At 44.7% G+C, this 24,380-nt stretch overlaps 1 protein-coding gene across 3 annotated transcripts in view; it reads left to right on the plus strand.

Moving 5' to 3' along the window:
* INPP5B (inositol polyphosphate-5-phosphatase B) overlaps positions 1-24,243 on the plus strand; it is a 738,051-nt gene extending 713,808 nt beyond the window's left edge. For all 3 annotated transcript variants that reach the window (XM_069223977.1, XM_069223978.1, XM_069223979.1), the window contains 2 exons: positions 19,014-19,125; positions 20,772-24,243. In XM_069223977.1, coding sequence (XP_069080078.1) covers positions 19,014-19,125; positions 20,772-20,893 — 234 coding nt within the window. In that variant the 3' untranslated portion in view covers positions 20,894-24,243. The remainder of the gene's footprint in view (positions 1-19,013; positions 19,126-20,771) is intronic.
* The last annotated feature ends 137 nt before the right edge of the window (positions 24,244-24,380 follow it).

Raw genomic sequence — 24,380 nt, forward strand, 5'->3', positions numbered from 1 at the left:
TCTTCTGAGCATTACAGTCTAATGCCAAACGTTTATTTCTGATAAAGGTTTTTTTTTGGGGTTTATATGATTGTATATGTTTTATTTGTAGGAAAGTACTCTCTTTTTGGCATGGTTATCCCCACGTTTTGCCTGAAGTCAGTATGTTTTGACTGTGTCCTGCTAGCCAGGACCCCAGTGACTGTGATCTCTCCCTCTAAATTTGGTTGCTGGGACTTCACATATCCCACATTTGGCATACTGGTGCCTCCATCTAAGTCCCTAGTATATGGTACCCAAGGCATGGGGGCACCAGGGTTTTCCCATGGGCTGCAGCATGTATTATGCCACCCAAAATTTGTCTGCAGGCCTGCCATGGCAGCCTGCTTGAAAAGGTGCATGCACCCTTTCACTTCAGGTCACTGCACCAGATCACTAAGTCACTCCTATGGTAGGCCTTCCTAGCCCAGGGGCAGGGTGCGGGTACCTGTGTGTGAGGGCACCCCTGCACGAGCAGAGGTGCCCTCATGAACTCCAGCTCCATTTTCCTGGACTTCATGAGTGCAGGGAAGCCATTTTACCCGTGTATTGGACATAGGACCTGTGTCCAGCTACATAATGGTAACTCTGAATCTGGGCATGTTTGGTATCAACCATATCAGAATCATAGCCCAGTACTCTTGCCAGTATTGGTTGTTGTACGATTCCATGCACTCTGGGGGCTCCTTAGAAGACCCCCAGCTTTGCTCCCACCAGTTCGCAAGGCTTTCCCGGGCAGTCCGCACTGCTACCATCCTACAGACAGGTTTCTGCCCTCCTGCTGCTTGACCAGCTGAAGCCTATGAAGGCAGAACAAAGGATTTCCTTTGGGAGAGGGAGGCAACAGCTTCTCCCTTTGGAAATAGGTGTTACATGGCCTGGGACGGGTAGCCTCCCCAAGCCATTGGTATGCGTTGAAGGGCACATTTGGTATCCTCCCTGCATAAACCAGTCTGGTGCAAAATTAGACAAATGAAAGGGGAGTAACCACTCCCCTGTCCATCACCACCCAAGGGGTGGTACCCAGAGCTCCTCCAGATGGCTACTTGATTCTATCATCTTGAATCCTAGGTGGGCAGAGGCCACTAGGAGCATCCGAGTGGCCAGGTCAGGCAGGTGATGTCACAGCTCCCTCCTGATAGGTGGTCACCCTGCTTGGTGACCAATCCCCCTTTTAGGACTATTTAGCATCTCCCTCTTGGGTGGGTGCTCAGATTCGGCATGTAAGATTCCAGCAGGAACTCCCCTGCAATGTTTACTTCGAATTCAGGCCAAAGGAATCGCAACTGGACTTCACAGGGACCTACAGTCTGCAGCTACAGCAACGATTCTGCTCTGCAACATTGTTTCTCCAGATCCTTCCAACATCTGCAACATTTCCGCTTCTGTGCATCCTCTTAGGTCGATGAGTCTTCAGCCTGTACAAGAAGCAAGAAGGAACCTACCTTGGAGTGAAGGAGTCACTCCCCTGCATACGCAGGGACCAACTGCAACGACGACCGGCTATGTGGATCTCCTCTCCCCCAGAGCTGCCTGAGTCCTGCATCACAGGTGGTGTTCTGGAGTGGTCCCATTGGTCCTCTCTACCAGCTGTCCAACTTGGGAGACGATAAGCCCTTGCCTCTTCATGCAGGACAGCACCCCTGTGCACTGTGTCTCTTAAAGCTGCCAAGGCTTGTTGGCATCTCCTCCAAGGGATCTTCAGGCTACGTGTAGCCCTCAGCACTCTCTGCGATGCATAGCCCTCTGTGTTGTTCTCCTGCGGTGTGGGACTCCTTTCTAGGTGTGCTGCATGGGCCTCACCGTGACTCCTGTGCTGGCTGCTTGTGGAGGCTGCCTCCTCTTCCTTTGACTCTCCTTCCTGCTGAGGGGCACCCGGGACTCCCCTCCGTGGGTTGAGTCCCCCTGGACCTTGCTGGTCCCTGGCAGCTCTGCATTTCTTCATCCATTACATTTGTCTTTGCCAAGGCTTGTTGGTGGTTTTTCCACACCACTGACTGACTGCAATCCTTCTTCCGGCTTGGGACGTCAACTGCATCACTCCAGGAACTCTTCAGCTGCTCCAGTGCTGCACTGCGGCCTGTCTTCATCCACCGTCGACCTGGTCCTGCATCCACAGACGGGTGGGTAGTGGCTACTGCCACCACCGAACACTCCAACTTTAACTAGACTTGGTCCCCTTCTTTTCCAGGTCTTCCTCTTCCAGGATCCACCTTTGGTTTCTTGCAGTCTTGTCTTGTTCTTGCAATTTCTTTCTCTGAAATACTTTTGGTGGGTTTGTGGAGAACCAGTTACTTACCTCTTTTGTCCTGGCCGCTGGGGTGCACTCTGGTACTTACCTTGTGGGTTTCCTAGTTCCTCCAGCTCCCCTCTTCCGATTCCACTTCCTTGGGTGGGAGCCCGAATTTTGCATTCCACTTTTAGTGTATGGTTTGGTCCCTCCCTAGGCCTTCAGTATTGTCTATTGATTTCACTGTTTTCTAGTGCATTCTATGCTAATTCCTGACTGCTACTGTACATGTAGTAGTGTGTTTAATTACCTCTAGTTGGGGTATTGCCTATATAGTATTTTAATATTTGTGTCCCTAAAATAAAGTACCTTTATTTTGTAACACTTTGTGGTTCTTTCATGTGTGTACACGGAGTGCGGAATTATTAGGCAAGTTGTATTTTTGAGGATTAATTTTATTATTGAACAACAACCATGTTCTCAATGAACCCAAAAAACTCATTAAAATCAAAGCTGAATATTTTTGGAAGTAGTTTTTAGTTTGTTTTTAGTTTTAGCTATGTTAGGGGGATATCTGTGTGTGCAGGTGACTATTACTGTGCATAATTATTAGGCAACTTAACAAAAAAAATATATATACCCATTTCAATTATTTATTATTACCAGTGAAACCAATATAACATCTCAACATTCACAAATATACATTTCTGACATTCAAAAACAAAACAAAAACAAATCAGTGACCAATATAGCCACCTTTCTTTGCAAGGACACTCAAAAGCCTGCCATCCATGGATGCTGTCAGTTTTTTGATCTGTTCACCATCAACATTGCGTGCAGCAGCAACCACAGCCTCCCAGACACTGTTCAGAGAGGTGTACTGTTTTCCCTCCTTGTAAATCTCACATTTGATGATGGACCACAGGTTCTCAATGGGGTTCAGATCAGGTGAACAAGGAGGCCATGTCATTAGATTTCCTTCTTTTATACCCTTTCTTGCCAGCCACGCTGTGGAGTACTTGGACGCGTGTGATGGAGCATTGTCCTGCATGAAAATCATGTTTTTCTTGAAGGATGCAGACTTCTTCCTGTACCACTGCTTGAAGAAGGTGTCTTCCAGGAACTGGCAGTAGGACTGGGAGTTGAGCTTGACTCCATCCTCAACCCGAAAAGGCCCCACAAGCTCATCTTTGATGATACCAGCCCAAACCAGTACTCCACCTCCACCTTGCTGGCGTCTGAGTCGGACTGGAGCTCTCTGCCCTTTACCAATCCAGCCACGGGCCCATCCATCTGGCCCATCAAGACTCACTCTCATTTCATCAGTCCATAAAACCTTAGAAAAATCAGTCTTGAGATATTTCTTGGCCCAGTCTTGACGTTTCAGCTTGTGTGTCTTGTTCAGTGGTGGTCGTCTTTCAGCCTTTCTTACCTTGGCCATGTCTCTGAGTATTGCACACCTTGTGCTTTTGGGCACTCCAGTGATGTTGCAGCTCTGAAATATGGCCAAACTGGTGGCAAGTGGCATCGTGGCAGCTGCACGCTTGACTTTTCTCAGTTCATGGGCAGTTATTTTGCGCCTTGGTTTTTCCACACGCTTCTTGCGACCCTGTTGACTATTTTGAATGAAACGCTTGATTGTTCGATGATCACGCTTCAGAAGCTTTGCAATTTTAAGAGTGCTGCATCCCTCTGCAAGATATCTCACTATTTTTGACTTTTCTGAGCCTGTCAAGTCCTTCTTTTGACCCATTTTGCCAAAGGAAAGGAAGTTGCCTAATAATTATGCACACCTGATATAGGGTGTTGATGTCATTAGACCACACCCCTTCTCATTACAGAGATGCACATCACCTAATATGCTTAATTGGTAGTAGGCTTTCGAGCCTATACAGCTTGGAGTAAGACAACATGCATAAAGAGGATGATGTGGTCAAAATACTCATTTGCCTAATAATTCTGCACTCCCTGTATGTGCTGTGTGACTACGGTGGTATTGCATAACCTTTGCATGTCTCCTAGATAAGTCTTGGCTGCTCATCCACAGCTACTTCTAGAGAGCCCGGCTTCCTAGACACTGACTACAACCTCACTAATAGGGGATGCCTGGACCTGGTAATAGATAATAACACCATAGGTGCTCACCAGACACCAGGCCAGCTTCCTCCATTATTAATCTCCCTTTTTTGCAATTATGACCACAATTCTGGCCAATGTAACACCTTTATTACACTATGACTGTTTGATCACCCTGATATGTTTGGTTGACTTTTCTAGCTTATTTCTCTTGTTACTCCTCAATGGCTTTCTTGGTTTGGGAATTGCGTTAGCCAGCAAGCAACTCTGTTGGTGGGATGGTGAACGTGGTATTCTATTGCAATTAGCATGGCAATTTTAAATGAAGATGCTAAATGGCAACATTTTTATTTTTGGCTGCAGATAGAGGAAGAAGGTAAATGGAAGTGCTTTAGTTATATGCAGGGCCACAAAAATTATGTGGCAGGAAAAGTCCAAATTATGAGGCAACATTGACCAATTTATGTGGCAAGAAAAGTCCAGTTATGAATTTACAGCGCCAATAGCTCTAACTCAAGCAGACCCATTGCATTGCAAACGCCTGTTCTTCCGCTCTTCTTCCTTGTTTTTTTTCGGCAGGGTACACCTATAAACCCTTAAATTCACAATTTTTTATTTAAATGTTCCCCGCAACCCCAGTGCTTCTCATTTATTCCACTTTTTGTTGGAATGTCCCCACCTGTACCTTCATTTTAGCTCTCATCCTTTTCCCGACCTTGCCTCCCTCTACCTTTTATCTCTCGACATCATTTTTCACTTTACTATTAAAACTGTTGCCTTATCTTAATTAGCTGCGAGCTTCGCATTTCTTTCTTTTAAAACGGGTGTTTCTTTTAGTATATTAATGTTATTAGTATTTTTAACGTTTCAAAAGGTATTTTCCATTATTGCCGGTTTATTTTTCAAGAAAACGGGGTTTACATGATTTTGTTTCTGGGAAATACGTTTCTATCACTTTATTTTTCAAAAATACTGTGAACTCTGCATGTGAGTGCTTATTTAAAATAATAGCGTGTCTTTGTTTGTCCCTTTTTTTAAACTGATCAATTTGAAAAGTGTAAATTCCCTGATAAAACTTCTGTGATCACGTTCCAGTGGCTGTCATTCGCCATTTCACATTTTAGCAACCAGTGCCATCATGAGCTTTGGCAAATGAGACGTTTGAGAGGGTAGGAAGACTCAATTTTCAACCTCACTCTTGACGATCAGATCTCACATTTATGTAGCGAAAAGTGTTGGTGAGGTGCTATCTCCACTGTGAGAAAGAGGCAAGAGGGTCGTGTAGACTCTTTTTGTCTTTGCTGGCAAAACCCTACAGGAGGAAGCCCTTATGATTGTTGGGGATGTGCATATTGGTAATAACCTAATTTCATTGGTTTAGAAAACAATTGAATCATCTTAAACACTTTTCAAAGACGTCAGAAAGCTCTGAAGGACCTCACGACTGATCGTAGCAAAAGGTTAGAGAAGCAAAGGTCTTTACTGTCACATATGGTATAATGCCCCACTAGACCTGATCACCTCTTTAATTCAGGTCTTGAAAACACGTTTGGAACACTGGCAGGAGTCAGCAGCATGGCTGTATTTTTTGACTACTGTGTACCCGCCATACCATGTATGAAAAACTGTTTTAAGTAAACTGTTTAAATATCAGGTCAAAATGGTTGACCACCATAAGAGCTACTGCTGTTAAGGCTTAATTTCACTTTTGAATGAACGCTATATAGCTAATCAGTAACATCTCACAAACTGCTAGATTTCAGTCATTCTTTGAGCAGAAAATTAATCTGGAAGAGTAGATGACATGGTCCTCACCATTATTTATGTGTAAAATAGGGCGTTAGTTCTTACCCATTATACATTCTGCGCTTTTAGAGGAAGCAATATAAATAGAAATCACTGATGAGAATAACTGACTTAGTACATTAGCTACATTCACAGAGAGAGTAGCTTCCAGTTTCTGTTGTCAACTCCCAGAATCCCCGTCACTTCTGGTGAGGCTGTTGTGCCGATTGCCTGACTGACACACGTAGGTTGCTAACATTTTCAAGTACAATAAGGGCTAACTACCACGGCACTGATGCGAAAGCATGTGGGAAGGTCCTGTTAGCTGCCTACTCTGAGATTCTTCCACCTTCTTGAACCTCCTGCATGCTTCACACTTCATACGAGTTTTTTCATTCAACAACTCTTCGTGGTCTGTGACAATCATAGCACTACATCGCCATATATTTGTCCCTTTCTTACTGACATGACTGGATTAAATTAGCAAACTTGCTCCTTATAATCACTAACAGGTGATGTGGGGATCCCCAGGAATTAGCCCTGTTACATATTCTCTTCCAACTTGTATATGACCCCATTCACTCAAATGTTTAAGTGCTATCATTTTAGCTTCCTCGCGTATGCCTACAATAGAGAACTCCATGTCAAACTATCTGAGGGCTCTAGTGCTTGCTTAAACATTATATGCCAACTCGGTTGTATTTAGTTGAATGCAGTAGAGGTTTCTCAATGCCGAAAATACAAAGATCATCCTGCATGATCTGGTTTTCTCTTCTCAGATTGCTTATTTCCATCAGATGTCTTTCACTCCTACCCATATAGTTTGCTGCTTAGTCACATTCAATGTGTTTATTTTATCCTTCAATTAAAAACGGTGGCTAAAATTATGTCCCACTACTTTGTGGACATGTAGAGAGCTGCTTGTCACCTGTGAGGGTATCCATGCGCTTCATCTTTTTCAAGTGATCGTTGCTCCTTATTCAATATACTGCATTGATCAGTATGGTAATATATTACTTGGGCACTTAATGATGTTTCTGTGGTTACCCAGTGACAGATCCCGGTACCCACAGAATGTTCCATGAAAAAGCACAGTGCTACCTATCAACATAGATGGTGCAGCTTAGGAGATGGTCGTTAGGCTAAAAACAGTATATTTTACTGTGAGGAAATGGGGCGTATTACATAGTATGGCGGTGCAGCCTCACCATGTAATACACTTACCAACCCCCTTAGGATATGTGGGTTTCGTTTGTCAAGCCCTCAGCTCAATGCTGGATACCTGTGGCTCTGAGCAGCAAGGCTTACACAAAGGTACAAGTGTAACACATTTAAACAGCACCATAACGATTGAAGAAGAAATCGGCAAGACACAAAAGAAATCTGCCTCAAATTTATTTTAAAAATCTGTATTTTAATGTATTTTTAGACACCACAATGAACAAAATCCCCGGAGGGTTCTGGAGATATAGAATTTACGAGGTGTAGTAAGTCAAAGCATTTCACTCAAATGTGAACAAGCATTGGCAGATTAAACAAATGTGACATTTAGAAGATTTTTCACTAAAAGTTTGTTCTAGGTGTATTTCAGTCAGTTTACAGGGGGACCAGTAAGGTCCTTGAAAACAGTTACTTTAGCAGGTAAGTTCCAGGCACTATTATCCTTTGCAGGGCTTTCGCATAGAAGTAGTCCTAATGCAAGAGATAAAGAATGCTGAAGATGCTGTGGATGCAGTGTGGTAGATGGGGGGGGGCTGGCAGCAACTATTCCTCAATCCATGAAGGGGGTGGGGTAGCCTTAGTCACATGGTCAAAGTCCTCTCGGTACTAGCAGAAGTCCAGGCACTACTGGACTACCAGTCGCCCAGTGTTGCGGTCACGGCCCAATCCTTCCTGGGTTGATAACTCATCCTCTGTAGGTCCCAGCTGCACTCCGGCAACACTCCCAGACTCATCGAACTCGGGTGCAACTTATGTGTCGGGTCCTCGTTCCTGGTGCTGCATGGCAGTGATTGGCAGTGAGTTGAAGATTCTGGGCTATCATCTTGCCCCAGCAGGCTTTTGAGTCGCTGTGCTGTGAACAGGAGACTAGCTCAGTGACCCTTGGAGTTTATTGGCTTTGGCTAGACTCTAGAGACAACTTGTCCTTGAGCAGGCCACAGCAGGCACAGTCCCTTTCCTTTGCTAGCCATCAGGTTCAGCAGGTGCAGTCCAAGCCGGTGCAGCCTGTCGTCCAAGTGTTCTTCATCTACCCTTCAAAGACGGCCTCATCTTTGAAGCACACTTTGTGGCTAACACCAGTGTGGCTTCCTGCATGGGGGAGGTAACACCTCCCCCAGTAGCAGGCTTGTATTATCTTTCCTGGTAGTTGTTAGCACATCTCCCCCAGGAGGGCAGAAAGCTGTCTGCAGGACAGCCCGGAGTACAACAGTAAACACACACTGGAAACTGCCCACCAGTGATATTTAATTTAACAATTAAATCACATGTAATGCACTAATTATCTTGATACCTTACAGTACCAGCTCTAGAAGTCCCATACAGAAGTTAGCTGGGCTGAGGTGTCATCCTGTAACTCCATATTTGCCATGGGGCTACTAGCCTCTCCACAGTGAAATCAACAATTTAGTTTTTTTTACTGGTGAAGCATGTAAAAGAGCATGTTTCACTTTTTAACATACAGCACCCTGTGTTAGGGCTCGTTAGGCCATCCTTAGGGGTGACTTACATGTATTAAAAAGGGAGGTTTGTACTTTGCCATTTCCTTAAATGGCAAAGTCAAGTTAACAGTTTAAAACTGTCCTTCCAGTCTGCAGGGGCAGATTGGGAACCATATTTTACATTAACCTACTCAGGTGGCACAACACGTTCTGAAGACCCCTGGAGGAAACTCACAGGCACAGGGTACCCCCTGATACCATATCCAAGGGACTTGCACGCAAGTTAGGCAATGCCAGTTGGAGACAAACTAATTAAACATGCACCACTTAAATTTAAGGGTCAGAGCACACGCACTGAGTCCTGTTTAGCAGGGCTCAGGGTGTTTCAGAGCCATTAAACCAGTACCTAGTAGTCAAATTGGAGGTGAAAAGTGGGGGCAAACCTACAAAAAGCCTGCTTCCTTACATTTGTTAAAGAGCTATGTCACACATCATCATCGGCTATTTTCTAAGTGTTTTTGTGTGTCTGATGCTAGCATGATTGGTCACCTAAAACAGTTTTAATGATCTTGTATTTTATTCCATGATTGAGATTATGGGGTTGTCAAAGTGGAGCCTGAGACTTTCTCCTGTTAGAGCTTTCTCTAGTCTACTTTTCCTCAAAATTCTGGAGCATTAAGATTAGGAATATTTTAGAGACACTACAGAAACTAGTAAAATAGCTGTATGGTAAATGCTGTACCTAGAGGTATCTATTCACTGTTACATCAATGTATGCAGCAGTGGATGCGTGGTTGTTACTTTGATCGTCCTTTTTCTGTTTTCTAACTGTTGTGTTTACATTTCTAAGTGTGAATACTTTTTTATTTTTAAATACATCAGTAAACAGTAAATTACCCATTTGCCCAAAATATCAATGTAATGTCTTGCAAAATCACTATTGTTAGAGACCAGGCTCCCTATCACTCCGCCCTTGAATTATGAGGCATGAAAAGTGGAGAGGCATGTGGAGTGGCAGGAACCACCAATGGTACACAAAGTAATATGCAATCTTCTTTCAAAATCCCACTGTCCCTTTCCAAACACCCTAGGGGTAACAGCATATCACACAACCTAATGATTTGCAACAGTGTTCAAGTGTCATTCTTATCTCCGACATTGACCATGCCCTTTTTTCTCCCAGATAGGATTGCACTGCTGGAAGTCTGTGAACACATCCATCTTTTTATCATAAGTAAATGTAAATTTTGCCGGGTATCGTAGTGATGCCCTATCAGCCAGGGTGAATAGTTCCTTTTTATTTAATACTATGGAGCTCTCTTGTTGTATCCTGCATGATCTACTGAGGTCAGGGAACATCAAAAATCCTACACAATCTAAATTAAAAGTCTCTGTTTTTAAGGCAGTACGAGTGACTGCTTCCCTCTGAATCCATGTTTCTAGTTGTCAGGATAGTCCCAGCACGAGTTGGCTGCACTCCTGAACATTACATTGTAAAGCGGAGCACTTTGCACACATCTAGCATAATAATTATCTCTTTCTGTATCATTTCTGACTGCAATCAATGTTGCATCACCTCTTTAATCTATTTGCTCGCTGGGACAGGTGGTACGCCAATGCCTCTCAACCTTGTGGCTGAAGGTGCATTTTCTAAAAGTTCAATTTAATCTTCTAGCTTGAATGACAGAGGTGGTAGTGAAGCTTTAAAATTGTTCTTGAGTGTGCAGGGAACAATAATGCTTCCTCTCTTATTCCTCTGATTTCTGTTGTAGCCCCCTGAGCTTTCTACTATATGTGGGCACCTATACACTGACTTGTATGGACAAATCATTGTACTCTATATGATTTTTAAAATCAATCAAGAATTCCTATGAGAGTGATTTTCCTTCTGCTAAACCATGCATGCATGCAGATCCTGCAGACCTCCACATTGAAATTACCAGGAAGAAGATGACCAGTATTGACGGAAAAAAAATCCTCTTTCTCTCTAACTGATGTAGATTTAGCCTCGGAAGGGGTTTGAGGGCAGGCATTGGGGGGTGTCATGGTGAGTAAAGAGGGAAAGACCCAGTTGGGCCTGGCCGCAACTCATCACGGTCGCTCCTTAGATGAGCTCTGGCTGGTGAGGAGGTTGCCTGGTGAGGAGGTTGCCTGGTTCGGCACACGCTCATAGCCTAGTGGCCTGGTGGTTGCTGACGCAACCCATGAACAGAGTTGCAGCCCTGGGATAGAGTTGCGGCCCACACTGCAGGTAGTACATACAGGTTCACCCCTGCCCCACCTCGGAAGCCCCTCACTTGAAGTGAGTGCAAAGGGGCAGCTGCTGGAGCGAGCCACTGCCTGGGCCTGCCACGTGCTGCGGTTTGGCCTGGAGCTATTAGCTGATTGCCGCGAGCTGAGTGGAATGATGCCCAGAGTCATCAGTCAGGTCGGACCACGGAAGCAACAGGCTCTTGCTGCTTTCACTGCAGCGCAGGCACAATCTGCGGTTGGGCGTTGTGTTAATTTAACTTCCCCCTGCCACCCTCGGATCAGCGTCCGCATCGGGCCAAGGGCAGCTCGGAGACGGAAGGCATATAACGGTGGGAGTAGAGGCCCCATTCATGCTACAGCGGTCAAATCGTACCGCAGGTGAGAGCACGCACTGGGGCTGCTGACACTGCCTGGAGTATCTTATCCTTGTGCTGTGGTGCCTCCCTGTCCCTCCTGCTCTGAGATCGATGGTCAGTCAGGCCTTAAAAGCTGACCCAGATCTTCCTCTCACTGCCCACCTTCCCACTAATGGTGCAATGCAGAACCTTGAGGGGGAGACATTGGGGACCAACCATCTCCTCTGCTCTCCTGCGGTGTTTTCACTCACTGGGCTGCAGAGTGGCCAAGCCTGTGGTGCTGCTGACTATTTGGTGGCAATTTTTAGGCTGCAGCACGAAGGCCCTTGGCTCTCAGCCTTGCCTGGGCACATGGTGAGAGGCTGATGCTGGCCTTCCGTCCGTCAGGTGGTGGCCCAGCTGGGCGACGCAAGACAAACTGGGGGATCTTGGCCCCTCCTCCTTTCCCTCCATCTGCAGACAGTGAACTTGACGGTCATACATGGCTGGTGGAGGTATCTTGCCTGGACAGAGCGGCAGGGTGCTCCATGGAGGCGGCAGATGCTGGTTGTGGCTCTGCCGGGCGCCTCAGATGCTGTTCCTTTGCTGTGATCAAATTTGCGGGCAAGGTGCCGCACCTGTTAAAGCCTGATTCTTCCTCAGGCGCCCCTGGAGCCGCTGTCAGCTTTTCCCTCTTCGACATGTGGGAGCTGACCCTCCTGCGGCGCTCCTAATCATGGGAAAGGACAAGCCACCCCAGCCCTCCTGAAGGGTAAAACTGAAAACTACACTAAGCTCCCCATGTCCCGGTGATTCATTATGGTGTGTGCCTACAGATGCCTTGCAGCCAAACCCCCATCGGGTACTCCACCATGGCCCTTCATTGCCCTCCTGATTAATTATGCTGACTGTGACACTATTCTGGAGGTTTCCCGCTCCCGTGACTCCCTAATCTGCAACTCCACTAGAGTTACAATATTTCCACATTATACTGTACGTGTCCACCAGCAACGTTGCTCCTTTCAAGGGCTGAAACAGAAACTCCAGGCCTTGGGAGTGCAATACATACTGCTCTTCCTGGTTCGCCACAAGGTACTGTTTGGGGGCAAATCCTTGTTCTTTGATACCCCAGGGGCGGGCTGAGAATGGGCAGAGGAGAGGCCTTGTTTGTACCAGGGAGATGCCCAGTTTAGGAGGGAGGCCCTCTAACCCAAAAACTCCCCAGGAAAAAAGGAGATTGCAGCCTTGCCATCCACAGCTTTGCTACAAGAGTGACTCCCCTCGCTTCGAGAAAACACTGACTCATCAAGATGGGGCTGGAGGAGCTGGCCCTTCTTTCCAGGTCCCCGAATTCGCTTTAGAATTGGGCCCATCTGACTCTGTACACTAGTGAGTTAATACAGCTTCTTATTAACTTCCTATATTGTCTCACATGCCACTTTCGTTCGCACATATGATGGTGATGGTTGGCTTTCCTTCTCAGCTGCTACTCTGTCATCTTGCCTACTCATTTGCATTATGTGTATGATGTTCAGTACTGTGTCAACTCTGTTTTCCTTTACAGTCATGTTAGTTGGGTGCGGGTGGGCATGTGGTGTTGCCTGTGGGATACCTGCTCATGCTCCCTCGTTTATGGGTGGGGTTTTAGTTGGGCTCAGTTCAGTCCAACAGTCAGAGGAGGACTTGCTCTCCAGAATGCTCACTTGGTGGTATCTTGACATTTGTGCTTCAACGGGTATTTCTAGTTTTTTAAATATAGGGGGGATGGAGGGCTGGAGGATCTAGTTTTTTGTTTTATGCTTTGCCTTTGAATACGAGGGTTCCCTGCCTTCTTTTTCTTGGTTTTCCTTTTGTACCAGTACTGACGCACACACCACATTCCCTAGCCCCAATGTAGGGCTTACTTGTTATTCCCCATGGCGGCTGACTTTCAGTAGAAGAAAGGCCTGGGTCCTTCTGGCTGCTCACCTGAAATGTCAATGGTTTCCTTGACAAAATCAAGGGAGATGCTGTCTTGAGAGCTGCCAAGAGAGATGGTCCTGACTTCCTGCTCTAACAAGAAACCCACCTACTGGGTAATAAATGTCCCTTCTTGGCCCCACTGGGATCTGACTGGTTGTTCCACACTGCATTCCACAGAGGATCCTGGAGTGTGGATATACTTATCAGAAAGCATGTCCCATATCTTCATCTCTGGACCTAGCATGATACCCAGGGCCGATATGTTGCGATCTCCAGTCTTCTCTGGGGCAGGCCATTCTCCCTCATCAATGTATATGCACCTCCAACAACCTAGGCACTTTTACACTCCATACGCGCTGTGGTGGTGGAGTCCCCTGTGGGGCCAGGATGCTTGGGGGAGCATAAAATGTGTGGTCTCTCCCCAGTAAGACCAGTCATCCAAAGGTCCGGAGGCCTCCTTGTCACAGACACCTCTGATTAGCTTTATCAATAATATGGATTTAATTGATGAGTGGTGCTTTCGTCACTCTACTGAATGGAAGTATACATTCTTCTCGGGGCCCATAAGACCTTCTCTCACCTGCATTATTTCCTCCTCCCTAGGAAGCTGGGGTATAAAATCAGCGAGGTACACATCAAACACCGAAGTTTGTCAGATCACTCCCCAGTGGAGTTGCAGATGGCAATTTGAAGAAGGGAGGCGCTCACCTCATTGGAGACTGAGGAATTGGACTCTGGTGGAATCTTGGTTCATGACAGCCTTCCATGAGGCAACTTGTGACTACCTCACCCATAGAGCTTGTGTTCAGTTACTTCCCCTGGTGTTCTGTGGGAAGCCTGGAAGGATACCATGAGGAGCTTCATTAACAGCTATTGAGTCGCACACTGGGGCCGCTCGGAGGTCGCAATAGAGGAGTTGGAGGTCAGGACTAGCGAACTGAAGACCCAGTATCTCACTTCTGCTGATCCCACGGGTCTTCATGACTCACTCTACAATAGCACCATTCTGCACCAAAATCAGATGGAGGAAGCGTACATGACCTGGACAGCGACCCAGAGTCGCATATCCAGTGGGGCCATAAATCCCAGGTGTCATTAATGCGTAGGGGGACAGAGTCATTGGGGATCAGCTTATCGCAATATGGAGCTTTATTCCCTATATGGCCTTCCGGATAAATTCTATAAGGCCACCTGGGCACTCGCTGGCACCAATTTGTTGGGGCTGTTCTGAAAAACCTTGAAGGGCAAGCCATTATCCCTTCTCCTTAGAACTGCAAACATAGTCAGCCTTAGCTTAAACCTCATAAGCCGTCGGAGAGCTGCAAGTCATACCGTCAGATCTTGCTGTTGAACATAGAGGTCAAGGCCTAGGCTAAGGAACCAGCCAATAGGCTGCTAACTGCCATATCCACCCTTGTTCAGTCTAATCAATGGGGATTTACGTCTGCCCATGCTGTGAGACATTTGTGGCATGCCACTGCCCTTTCACAGACTCATTATGCCAAAAATGTGCTCCTACAGGTAGACTACTCCTCTTGACTAGATTAAACTTCAGTCCCTGATTTATTAGTGTGTACGGACTGTTTGCACAGGTCAGGGTGGGTGGAAGCACTTCCACACCCTTCCCGGTGAAGCATGCAACATGTCAGGGCTGCCCCTCTCACTGCCCCTATTTGCTTTATTCATCGAGCCTCTGCCAGATTGGGTCCAAACTGGAATTCAGCTGTGCGGGTTGGAGGGCCGGGCTGGAGGAAACAATAGCTGATGACATGCTCATCTTTCTGACCGAATCTCTGGAATCGGGACCACAGGCACTGCAAATGCATGATATCTTCTGGAGGTTCTCTGACTACGGGTTCACCCTAGTAAGTCCTTGGTGTACCCAGTGAGCAAAGCATGGCGGGTTTATCCTGGGCATCAGGACTTCGGATCCTCCCCTAGGGGTTCCAATATCTGTGGGGGTCTTTATGACCTCAGACGAGGCCCAAGTGTGGACCTCTAATATACAACCAGAGATGAACAGGCAGCTTAACAGTTGGAAACACTGGGCGGCTTTGCCCTCCTCTCTTCTGGGCACATCTGCTATCTTTAAAATGATGGCTCTCCCCGAACTTCTGTATCAGCTACAAAGCTTCCCGTTCCCTGTGTTTTTTTTGCTTTTTCCCTGGGTTGAGTCTTGTTATGGGCTTTCCATGGGCATATTTCCTGGCGTGCATTGCCGTTTCTAAGTGATATAAGTTCACTTTTGATTGTGGCAATGCCACTCCAGACGTGAGATCTCAACGAGAAGTGGTTTGGGGAATTTTCTGATTCTGCCTTTGCGTCTGAGGGGTGGGGGTTGAGCTTGATCACCTTGCTACACCTGCTGTGTAGGGGTCTGGCCTCTCAAACTCTTCTCCTGGCAGCCCAAGTGTTGCTGGAGACGTGGAGGTTAGTAGGTAGATCCATGGGATGGGAGAGCTGTTTCATAGGGAAAAACCCCTTATATGAAGGTACAATCCTTCGTCAGGTAGCCGCAGTACAGCCCCTTGGAGGCTAAAATACTGCTGACCGACATCTCACAACACACAATATTGTTTATTATCAGTTCACTGGTGATCAAGAGCCGGGGACACTTCTCTAGCCCTCAGAAAGGCGTGGTTGTATGACCTCGGCCCCTGGATGACAATGACTGGAGGGATGCGCTGGTTCCCCTCCTGAGTCGGCGATTGCTTCTCAGTTCTGCCTCATTCAGATGAGGTACTTGCATAGTGTCTACTATACCAGGGATAGGCTGTGGAGGAGGGTCCTAATTGCTTCAATCAGCTGTCTGTGCTGTTTGAATGCATGGGGCAACTTTCTACGTATGGTCTGGGGCTGTTCCACCCTCACCTCATTTTGGGATGGGGCGTATGCTTTCTTGGAGGAGGTGTTGGCCTGCCCTTGCCATGATCCCTGAGGTGTGCTTTACTTCACATCTCGGATGGCATTAATGAGAATTGCTATTGACAAGTGCTTTTTTGGCTGAACCTTACAGTTGTCAAGTGTGACATCGCTAAGGCTTGGAAGGAGGCCACAGCTCCTTCACTAGAGGTTCGGAGAGAGGGTCTGGACCACTGCATGGGCCTGGAAAGTCCTGTACACATAGGCAGGGGCTGTCTGAATAAATATTAGAAAATCTTGGAATGCTGGGCTGACTCGTGCGAACCATGTACCCAGGTAAAGGGATCTCTAGAGGGCAAAATCGGAGCATTTACATCCTAAGAGCTCCTGGGTGGGGGGAGGGGGGGGCAGGAGGGGGGGGGGGAGTGGGTAGATTGGAGCGATCTTTTCTTACTTTCCCACCTCTGCCTTTTTTTATTTTTTTATTAAACCTTTAGTCAGTGGCCTTGCTAGTAATGGCAGTCTGATTGTTTTTGTTACTGTGATGTTTGCTTTTTGTTTTACTTACATTTTTGCAATATGATTGACGAAGATTATAATTAGCCATGTTATTCATCTGGAAGACTTTGCCATGTTAATTATTTCATGGATATGTCTCTTATCACACGACTACTCTTTTCATTTTATTGTTTTTTCTTGCTATGACGAAGACGAAACTACTAAAAAGGTTGGGGGAAAGAGGGGAAAACATTTCACAGAATAGTTCGTTGTATTTAGGAGGTGGTTCCTCACTGGGAGAAGCATGAGACAAAGACTTGCACAACATTGTAGTTTCAGTGCTTTGTCGTGGTCATAATGTGGGTCAGAATCTGGTGATACTAGCAGCCTCCACTGCCCCACGCTGATAATCCATTAATTTATTAATAACTTTATTTCGATCTTCAAGGATCATAAAAGTACTGATACGAAAGATGCTAAAAAGGCACTTAGTCGGTAGCCGTTATCACACGAGTAAAAAAAACAAAAAAAACAAAGGTGCACATATTATACATTTTGAGCCAAACAAATTCACTGTAGATTCCCATCTCACTTGCCACATGAAAAGCTCCACCAATATAATTTTACCAAGGTTTTCAGATGCACAAATAGTCACTTTGTCACGATTTTAGAAACAATCTTTGATGCATACAAAGGGGGTTATTCTGACCCTGGCGGTAAAAACCGCCAGGGCCAACGACCGCGGGAGCCCCGCCAACAGGCTGGCGGTGCTCCCTTGGGCATTCTGACCGCGGTGTACCGCCGGTTTTCCGCTGCCCTGGGGAATCCTCCATGGCGGAGCAGCTTGCTGCGCCGCCATGGGGATTCCGACCCCATACCGCCATCCTGTTCCTGGCGGTTTTGGCCGCCAGGAACAGGATGGCGGTATGGGGTGTCGTGGGGCCCCTGGGGGCCCCTGCAGTGCCCATGCCAATGGCATGGGCTCTGCAGGGGCCCCCGTAAGAGGGTCCCACCAAGATTTTCAGTGTCTGCCATGCAGACACTGAAAATCGCGACGGGTGCAACTGCACCCGTCGCACCCCTTCCACTCCGCCGGCTCCATTCGGAGCCGGCATCCCCGTGGAAGGGTGTTTCCCGCTGGGCTGGCGGGCGGCCTTCTGGCGGTCGCCCGCCAGCCCAGCGGGAAACCCAGAATACCCGCGGCGGTCTTTTGACCGCGCAGCGGTATTCTGGTGGCCCCAGCCAGGCCGGCGGCTTCCTCCGCCGGCCGGGGTCAGAATGACCCCCAAAGTGTCGTACTAGATCCTGGGATTAATAGGTGCCGACGAATACAAAAAAAACAACACAATACACATTCTTCAAATACCTACTTAGCGATTCCCGTATAGGCCCTTAACCGAGTAAAAGTGCCAGTGCTTTACAAAAAAAAAAATGAGCAGCTGAAAATGTTAAAAAGAAATAAAACCCGTAATGAAAATGCAGACCTACGAGCCTAAATTTGATACATCACAATATAACTCGACCATGCCCTCCCATATGTCTATTAAGGCAAGTCCTTCTCGTTGATAATCAACTCCGCTTCCTTATCTCGTAGCATTGCCATTCCAGGAAGTTGGCAGGGGACTGGTTTTCCAGGGGCCCTTAGGTCCAAATCAGCAAGTTCCACCCTCGGCCCTCTAAATGTAGGTCCAGCTGCTGCAGGTTTCTCACCCGCATTGTCAGTCCCTACCGCAGCACCATCATGGAAGGTAGAACTTTGCAAAAGCTGGAGAACCTGGGCTCACCAATTACTTGGCTGCCCTGATCTTAGGAGTGTGAGGTCTGGGCTAACCTTTGCACCAGGCTTAACAATTGTGTTACTCCCACTTGGTCCCTGCCACCAAAGCAGCACCAATAAGAGAGCTTAGGTGGAGTTCACCAGGCACTTGTCCACCCCAGAGCTCGAGAATGTCTGCCTCTCATATTATATTTTTTACATAGTTCCCTTTCTTTTTCTCATTGAATAGCGCCTTGTTTTGATTTGCGATTGTTAGTAGCAGTCAGTAAAAGTTCTACTTTGTGAATGTGAAGATGTTATCTAAGTAAATTTGCTTCATTTATTCTGGTGTCCAATCAAATAGCATCAAGATACAGAAGTGCACAGAATAATGCTAACTCTATTCTGTCTTGTTAGAATGAAGATTTTTTTTAAAGGTGGTTAATGTGATGTTTTCGACAATTACATGGGCAGTGTAGTAATGTATTCAGACAGTATGGTAACAATGCTGTAATATGTACATTAGACATAACCCAGTTCGTCTAAGGAGTACGTGTTTGTCTTTTTTCCTTCTCCAGGTTATTTCAAGACTACCTACGTGCCATAAAAACGTTTTTGACTATATTATGTCCTTTCTCCGGGAACTTCTGAAGAACGCAGAGAGGAATCATCTAGATGTGAAGATACTCAGTAGGTTCCAGAATGCTCGGCTGCATGCAGTAGATTCCGAACTGGAAGTAGCTGTTCTAATGTCTAATGAAAACTATGTTGTGAACTTTGTTTAGTTTGGTAATTTTTTGCTGGTAGATAATTACTGCATATCTAAATCTTAATAAAAGGTTATAGGCCTTAATGCACGATTTGATCTCCTCTTCTAAGGGTCAACGCATGAGCATTCCCCAAACAAAAAGCAGTGTGTTACAAGCACTAAGCTTTTTACTCTTTGCTGATTTTAAAGAAATCTCTCCCATTTGTCAGTTATGGAAACCGAAAGTTTTCCCTACGTGAACCGATATTCTTTGGTCAAAGTTAAAACTTTAGCGGTCTTGCAAAACACTCTAATTTCATACGGAGTCTCCAGATGGTAAAATCACATATTCACATATTATGTGACCGGTCCCATCAGAATATACTGCAGCAATAATAAATTGAAGAGATTAAGAACTCAGACCGTTTACACCAACAAAAGACTCCACGAAAATTACACCAATTGCCATATTTCCATTGGCAATTAATCCTGCTGCCAAATAGTGTCCTGTAACTGAACGACTCTCCGGCAGTGATAATTGTATGCCTATAATTAAAATTTGCTCAGAATACCATACTTTAGTCACACTCACTCAGTGATGAACCAAAAAGAGTACATTTAAAGTGCAGAATTCTTTCTGTTCGAAATTCATTTACTAGGACCAATTGTGCTGCTCTAAAAATGACTAAATTATTGTAGCTAGTTTCTAAAGTCTAACTTTTGATCTTTGATAAACGTGGCTCCACAATTATATGTAGAACATCCTATTGGAAGGGTTGTGTTACTTAGACCCCTTCCCGAAGGAAAATTCATTAAAAAAAAAAGAAGGCGTTCTTACCCAGTCACCGAAGTCCAGGCAAATAGATTCATAGTAAAAGACAGGAAGGATGTTAATCAATTGCGGTTTTGCAAAATATAATCGGACTTTACTGTGTATCCCCATGTGTATCCCCATTATCGATAGATAGTTGTGTTTGTTTATTATCTGTTACCTTACTCATTGAAGCTTAAAATATTCTGCCTAAGGGTTACGTGGATATTCAGGGTCAAAAGCTGAAAGATGCATTGTTTAATTGTTTTTAGAGTACTTTTTTTATATGATTATTGTAGGTAGTGTGACTTGTTGAACTAGTTTTTAGACTGTTATTTTTAATAAGAAATCTCTTTCTTTTCCAGTTGCAGGCGCCCCATTCAATAACCTATTGAACATTGACATGTGATATATGTGGGTGATTTAACACTAATGTTTTATTTCATTAGTAAATAATACATAAGTGTAAACTGAACTTTATGCTATACTGATCAGTGGGATATTTTGCATGCTGACAGTTGAGGTTGTCTCAATTTTTCTGGGTACTTAACAAATACCTCTTACTCCACGTTGGTCAACAGAGTCCTGGAGACACCGATGACTTAGAAAAACATGTAAATAACCTGCACCTCCTCCATAGAACGTTACTCCACTGATCAGTATAGGAAGAAAATATATATTATGTCTTCTCCGAGAGGTAAATGTTCAAATGCTGCAGAAATATTAATCGTTAATCATACAACACGTTTGACCTCCTTCCTTTCTGTTTTCATGCAGCAATTATATTTGGAAGTTTACTGCTTCGACCACCTCCTGATAATCCAAACCCGGACCCCATTGAAAAGAAGAAGGCCCAAGAATTTGTGCATCCGTTTCTCTTGAAAGGAGACACTCACTAAAAAACAGTCTATTCATTATATGTGAATAGACGGTTACTTGTATAGAATCTGTGTACCTGTAGACCATATCATATCACAATCAAGACACATCGGTTTGAGAGAGCTTCATGGGTATTGAGAATCATAGCTTTTGATGGCAAAAGCGCTGCCTCTGCTTGTGTGACTCTTTAATATTACACAACTTTCTGGCTGATGTTTTTTATTTTTGGAATTGTATCAAATCAGAATTCAGAATGTAAGGAATTGGCACAATACTTTACAACAATTGTGAATTCTACTAGTATTTCAGAAATGTATGTACGCCAAATTTTTGAGAATAATTTCTTGTAAATCTGATGTTATTGTGATTAAGTGGTGTGTGTCTGAGGTGTACTGTTTAACACAATTGGGCTCTTCTAGCTTAGGGAGTATACAGGATCTACCCTACACACTTGTGTATGTACACATGAACCAAAGTATGTAAAGCCTGACAAGCAACACAAGGCTGTGTTTCACACAAGAGCTTTTATTGTCCCATTCTTTAAGTACATGCTGCAGTAGAATCCCAAAAATAAAATGTATTTTCGTGAAATGTAAAGCTCTGTTGTATATGGAAATTGCTGCAGATCCTAAACCCACCAAAAACAGATGAAACACATTTAAAGATGTTTGAAGTTATAGAGAACTGAAGAAGTAAAAGTGTGTTTTACTGTAGCCCTACCAAGAAAAACAATTAGAAGGAAAAAACAACCGAGTAAATGAAAGAATTTTGCTACACTCCTTGTGCCAGGTGTAGTTAAGCCAGTCGTCTGAGAAGTATTGTGAACTTCGTCTGTGCATGCAATAGAATAGCAGCACACTTGTAAGACGGGTTCAAAGTGCAAACCACTGTTCAGAAACATTATGAAAATGTACCTTATACCGTTGAGAGAAAGTAGTTATTGATGTTGCCTTTTGAAAGGCACATTCTGTCCTCATCAGTGCATAAAAACATTTTTTATGACCTTACCATGTAAATACTGGAGGGGATTGAAGAGGACTAATGATGAATTTAAGATATTTAAATAATCTTTTTATGTCCGTGAGCCGGGGTGGACTGACGCCATATGAAAGATTGGTAGCAGACTGTGTGATCCAGGTACGGACATGGATGTAGTGGAGGATTAATAAGGGCCTCAAAACGAGGCTGGCAGTCTTAAGACCACCAGCAGCTGTGGCGGTTCGACTGCCACATTAAGACCCTGGTGGTCAAACTGCCAGGTTTCTGCCATCTCTGCCAGAATCAGTGATCCCAACGGACTGACAGCGGGCAGAGGTCAGAATTAGCCAAGGTGTGCATGCAGCAATGCCCTGCTCATTATAACCAGGCTCTCCGCCAGTCTTTCATGGCAGTTTTACTGCCATGAAAAGGCGGGCAGAGAACAGGTGCAGGGGGCCACAGGGGAACCCCTGCACTGCCCATAAACTTGGCATGTGCAGTGCAAGGGTCCCCCTGCCCAGCACCCTCGCAATATTGCAAGGGTGCTGGTGCACCCTGCAGGCGACAGCATTGCCATCAGCTCGATTACGAGCCAGAGACAATGCTGCTTCCACTTTCCCACAAGGTTGACTGGTGGAAACCTCAGTTTCCGACAGTCAGCCTAGCAGGAAAGTCTTAATGGGTCCGGCAGGGAGGTAGCCAGTGTGACGGCAGCCTCCATGTCGGAAGTCCTGCAGACTGTTCTTCTCATCCGCCAAACTTCTAATGAGGCTTAAAGTCTGTATGAGGGAGTATGTGTGTATTGTTTCTGACTCATGAACAAATAGAGGCTGTGTAATATGAGGAAGTATGTGTGGATTATGTCTACCCAGAAGCAAAAAGTTTGGTTCCTTGAGAGTGAGGGTGTACTATGGCTTAATGGGGAACATAACAAGGTTATCTGATTGCGCTTGTGGTGTCTGAGCCAGGAGCAGGATGACCACATGTGGCAATGTGTTTATAGGTTGTGTGGAAGGGAACCAAAAATTATAATTAGGCAGAGTTTGGGAGTATGTATGGACTGACAGAATAAAATCAAAGTTTTTGTTTTACTCTCCCCATTAAGCAAATCCAAGATGCCTGTAGTTTGAAGGTGGAGTAGAAGACGAGGAAACACATTTTTACTCTTTTTTTTTTTATAAAACCAAAACGTTTATCCGGACTAACACCTCTTACAAACACAACACATCTCTTAAAGGCTGAAGAATTAACACTGACAACGTGTTGAATGGCCCTCGGGTACATATGACATATACAGCATTTATTGTCAAAAGGTGTTTTACATCCCTAAAAGTTGCGGTACTTGTGGTTGTGAGTTGAGACCCTCACCTAAAAAATTAGGTGACCTGTGCATTTGAGATAAATTAGTGGCAGGATGGTGAAGCAAACTATTGTGTTACCTCTGATTAGTCGAGCCGCCTTTCAGTTATTAGATGCTGCATCAAAATAGGATGAGCTTTGTAGAACCAGGAATCGTTCAAATAGGAGAGTTAGAGCATATTTGCCTTAGCTATATAATTTCAGAAAAAGGCCATTTAAAAGTCTACTAAAGGTAGTTTAATGTGAACCCTCAAAAGTCTTCTTGACAGTTCAGTTGAATAGATAGTTTGCACTTTTCCCAGTATTTAAAATATTTGCATTGACCTATAAGTATGGAATATATAACTCACTGCTAATTTGTGTGATGCTTGCGACTTTATCTCTGTAATATCTGTCTACACACATAGGCAGACACATTACACACAATTGCCCAACATCCCTCTGTTGTGAAATGTTTTATATTGTTAAGCATTGAGCAGGGAGACATTCACTGTTGCGTAGGTATATCACAGAATGAGAGAGGGATTCTGTCTTTCCAGGTCGGAAATGGTCATTTCATGAAGCCACTTTCCGCTAAATACAATGTAGTCTCGTGGAAATTCTGGCAATGTGCGCATCCCGTACTCCTTTTCGTTTCAGACTAAACTATATTTATGTACAGATATATTTTCGATGGTTAATGTGTTTATTACTTGTAAAAATGTTTTGTACAAAATGCCAACTATGTTAACGTGTTGTATGTAGTACATGATAGGAATTTAAAGAAAGCACTCTATATTTACATATTTCCTTTTGTATTTCATTGTATTTTATATTTTCTACTGATTATCATCAGAAATTAACTTTTCCATGTTGTGAAAAAATCTGTTTTATAAGCTAGAAATCCGCCCTCTGAGAAAAGGGAAAATTTAAATAGTTTTGTAATAAAAACGTAGATATTTAACATTTTGTTTGAAATATAAATATATGACTCTTTTAATTGTAATTTTATTTAAAAGAAAGATTAAAGGAATACACTTTTTATTCTAGGTTTGATGTGTTTTCGTGTTGGTCTCTTTGTTTATTTGTTTTTCATGCCTCGGTGTTATGTTCTGGTACCAAAATTCTTATTGACATGCAAAACAACTGTGGTTCTAAAGTGACAGCCTTAAACTGATCTCGAACACGTTT

Source organism: Pleurodeles waltl, chromosome 3_1 (genome assembly GCF_031143425.1).
Source record: "Pleurodeles waltl isolate 20211129_DDA chromosome 3_1, aPleWal1.hap1.20221129, whole genome shotgun sequence".
Lineage (NCBI taxonomy): Eukaryota > Metazoa > Chordata > Amphibia > Caudata > Salamandridae > Pleurodeles > Pleurodeles waltl.